Raw genomic sequence first — 4,199 nt, forward strand, 5'->3', positions numbered from 1 at the left:
GTGCGTGCCCAAGATCCCGAGAGGAGAATGGAGGAGAAGGGATTGCGGCGTGACCATCCCCCCTGGGGGGTGATTTCTCACTTTCTGTCTCTATGTCTCTCTCTGTCTGTCTGGCGAGTGCACGTGCCCTACAGTGAAAATCTCTCAAAAAAAAAAAAACATGGAGTTGTTCCTTTGGCAAAATATATGTGAATCTACAAGAAAGGTGATATTGTAGACATCAACAGAATGGGTACTGTTCAAAAAGGAATGCCCCACAAATGTTACCATGGCAAAACTGGAAGAGTCTACAGTGTTACCCAGCATGCTTTTGGCATTGTTGTGAACAAACAAGTTAAGGGCAAGATTCTTGCAAAGATAATTAATGTGCATACTGAGCATATTAATCATTCTAAGAGCAGAGATAGCTTCCTAAAACATATGAAGGAAAATGACCAGAAAGAGAAAGAAGTCAAAGAGAAAGGTACCTGGGTTCAACTAAAACGCCCACCTGCTCTACCCAGAGAAGCACACTTTGTGAGAACCAATGGAAAGGAGCCCGAGTTACTGGAACCTATTCCCTATGAATTCATGGTATGATGGGTATTAAAAATAAACTAATCTGTGACCTATAAAAGAAAGTGTCTTTCTGAGATGTAAGTTATAGGATTTTCAGGACTAAATTAAAATAGGGTCTGAAAAATGGTTTCATTCATCCAGTAGATGAAAAAAGACACAAATGAGAATCATACAGGGCCTGGATGTCTTGGCAAAGAAGAGATCAGTTTTTATAAGGATTAGAAAGGATAGGGAAAGGTTACGCAGTTTTGTAAGGTTTAGACTCTTAGCAAACAGGGTTTATAAGCATAACCATATAAATGTGGTGATCAGGAGACATGCTACTACTGCTGCTCAGGCAAAAATGATTTCTTTCTGCCTTGTTGAATACTTTCTACTGGATATTGGCAGTCCTGGATGGTAGTATTAGAAACTGTAGGAGAACAGAATATCAGGGATCACCAAGGTATTCTCATATAAAGTTTAGACGATTGCCTATTAGAAATTTAATCAATTGATTGAACTTTTAATCATAGCTAGACATAAAATGGGAGGCCCAAAGTCCCTGGAGAATGTGAATCAAATATATACAAATGTTCCAACTTACTTGCTTTTTGGTGGTTGTTTAAAAATTTCTTCAGTCTGGAACCAGCAGTTAGCATAATGGTTATGTTGCTGGACTCCCACATAGTCGACCACAGTTCGCGTCCTGGACCTGGTGGCTTAAAACTCACGCCGGGCGCATGTGCGTGCGTGCCCAAGATCCCGAGAGGAGAATGGAGGAGAAGGGATTGCAGCGTGACCATCCCCCCTGGGGGGTGATTTCTCGCTTTCTAGCTCTATGCCTCTGTCTGTCTGTCTGGCGAGCGCATGCGCCCTATAGTGAAGAAACCTCTCAAAAATTTTTTTTTTCTTCAGTCTGGAGAATAATTTTTTTAAAAACAGAATGTACTTATTTACTTTGTGTGTGTGTGTGTGTGTGTGTGTGTGTGTGTGTATTTAAGGTTTTTGCCATAGAGAGTGTGCAATTGCTGGAGAGAGAGACAGAGACAGTGAGAAAGAAAGTGAGAAATCACCCTCTGGGAGGATGGTCACTCTGCGATCCCTTCTACTCCGTTCTCCTCCTGGGATCTTGGGCATGCTCACACATGCACCTGGCATGATTTTCAAGCTACTGGGTCCAGAACGCAAACCCTGGTCATCTGGTCATCTGCATGGGAGTCCAGTGATGTAACCACTACATCTGCTGGACCAATCTGGAGAATTCTTAATTGGTCAAAACTGGATTTCTATTATCTTCTATCTTTGGTATGATAATTTATCATGTCTTATTGATATTTGATGTCTTATTTGATAAAAAAACAAGTCCCTTATTTCTCTGTCTCATAATAGATAAAAATTAATACAGTGCATTCAGAAAGCTAGCCTTCTCTGAGCTCTTCCCTTATAAAGAAGCTAACTCTTACCATTGAGGAAACAAGTCCTACATTTTTGCCTTGGACAGATGCAGTTTTTCTGGAGTTTACGTGAAGAGAAAGCTTTGTGTATTTTTACCTGCCCACAGAACAAGATCTCTACTTTGGCCCTGATGTTTTTATATCTCAGATCTTACCAATGCCAGTACTCATAGTACCTGGACAGGTTATTCCTCTCAGCTTCAGAGCATCTATATTTAGGTAATTTGAAGACCTGTTGCAGTGTTCTCTGTGATAGTAAAATACATTTCAAGTTCTTCTTTTTTTTTGGGAGAGATTTTCTTTGCTATAGGGCGCGTGTGCTCGCTAGACAGACAGAGAGAGACAGAGAGACAGAAAGCAAGAAATCACCCCCCAGGGGGAATGGTCACGCCACAATCCCTTCTCCTCCATTCTCCTTTTGGGATCTTGGTCATGCATGCACACGTGCCTTGCGTGAGTTTTAAGTCACCGGGTCCAGGATGCAAACCGCGGTCAACTACGTGGGAGTCTAGCAACATAGCCATTATGCTAACTGCTGGTTCCCAAATGCACTTCAATTTCTGAAGGGAATTTTCTGTGAAACACCAGACTGGGATTGCAAATGATTTATTCTGGATTTATCCTAATGCTATTATTGTTGACTTATTTGTTGCCCATGAAATGGCTATACTTGGTGCAGTTGGCCTTTTCATATGTGTTCCATTCACTTTCTCTTCAACATGTACTTCAAGTCCTCTGTGTCTGCTGCTGGACATGACTCTAGATATTTATTGATTAAAGATTCAAGTCTAACTACCATTAAGGTTATAGATAAATGCCCATAATGTTCTTTCTTTCATTTCCTCTCAATACATTTGATTTTCAGAGATCAATGGTGAAAAAAAAAAGTAACAGAAACCAACAAACCAGAAAAGCAATTTGCATTTTGCAGGATGATGTGTTATTAGAAAATGCCATAGTAAGTAACCTTGTATTGGAATCTTGTTAACCTAAAAAATATTTTTTGCGTTTTTTACTTTTTCTCTAGGTACATAATGCTAGTGATTTGCTGATCAAACCCTTGGAAAATTTCCGGAAGGAACAAATAGGCTTCACCAAGGTATATTTTTTTCTCTATGTATAACAAATATTTTTTATAGAAATTGAGTAGTTGTGTGGGCTACCACTCTGCAAGGATATGGTGGTTAATTTTATGTGTCAACTTGATTGGGCCACAGGATACCCAGATACCTGCTGAAACATTATTTTGGGACATGTCTATAAGAGTGTTTCTAGAAAAGATTAGCATTTGAATTGGTGAAAGAAAATAATGAAAGTCCACACTCACCGATGTGGTGGGCATCGTCCAATGTGTTGAGGACCTTAATAGAATGAAAAAAAATGGAATAAAAATGAATTAACTCTAACTGAATGACATGGGATAATGATCTTCTCCTATCCTAGGGTATCCTGACTCTCAGGCCTTCAGACCTCAATTGGTATATACACCAATGACTCAGGCTTTTAGGTCTTCAAACTATACCACTGACTTTCCTGGCCTCCAGCTTGCAGATGACAAATTATGGGACTTCCCAATCCCCATAATCATATAACTACTGGTTCTATTTCTCTGGGGAATAGACTAATTCAGAAATTGGTGACAGGAAGTAGGATGCTGCTGTAACAAATACCTAAAAATGTGAAAACATCATTGGAGCTGGATAATTGGTAGAAACTGAAGAGTTTTGAGGTGCATGCTAGAAAAAGCTGACATTGTTATGAAGAGACTTTATTAAACTTTTAATTTTATTCATGATAGAGATCTTGTATATGTGAACATAAGAGAGAGAAAAGAGCACCCTAAACAGGATGTTGGCATGCCATGATCCCCTTCCCACAGACATTCAGTCTTCCAGCTTGTCAGGATCTTGGGCACCTGTGCACATGGCCTGCATATTTTAGGACCAATCCAGGTACCTGAAACAATAGTCATGTGGCTTCTAGCATTGCAGTTCAGTTAGCTACTGACTGTGTCACAACTCTGGGCCATGAAGGGACTTTTAAAAGCAGTTTCAGTGAAGACTCACAAAGGAGAGAACTGTAGAGAAAGCTTCCATCTTCTGAGAGAGTACATAAATAATCATGTACAGATTGTTGGTAGAAATATGGACATTAAGGGTGATTCTCATGTGGTTACAGATGGAAATGAGGAATACATTATTGGAC

General features: G+C 39.8%; 1 protein-coding gene across 2 annotated transcripts in view; it reads left to right on the forward strand.

The window, feature by feature from the left end:
- LOC102479358 (oligophrenin-1-like) overlaps window positions 1-3,138 on the forward strand; it is a 248,080-nt gene extending 244,942 nt beyond the window's left edge. For both annotated transcript variants that reach the window (XM_014591357.2, XM_027775453.1), the window contains exon 5: window positions 3,022-3,138. In XM_014591357.2, coding sequence (XP_014446843.2) covers window positions 3,022-3,117 — 96 coding nt within the window. In that variant the 3' untranslated portion in view covers window positions 3,118-3,138. The remainder of the gene's footprint in view (window positions 1-3,021) is intronic.
- The last annotated feature ends 1,061 nt before the right edge of the window (window positions 3,139-4,199 follow it).

This window comes from Tupaia chinensis, unplaced genomic scaffold (assembly GCF_000334495.1).
Source record: "Tupaia chinensis unplaced genomic scaffold, TupChi_1.0 Scaffold000566_1, whole genome shotgun sequence".
Taxonomy (NCBI): Eukaryota; Metazoa; Chordata; class Mammalia; order Scandentia; family Tupaiidae; genus Tupaia; species Tupaia belangeri.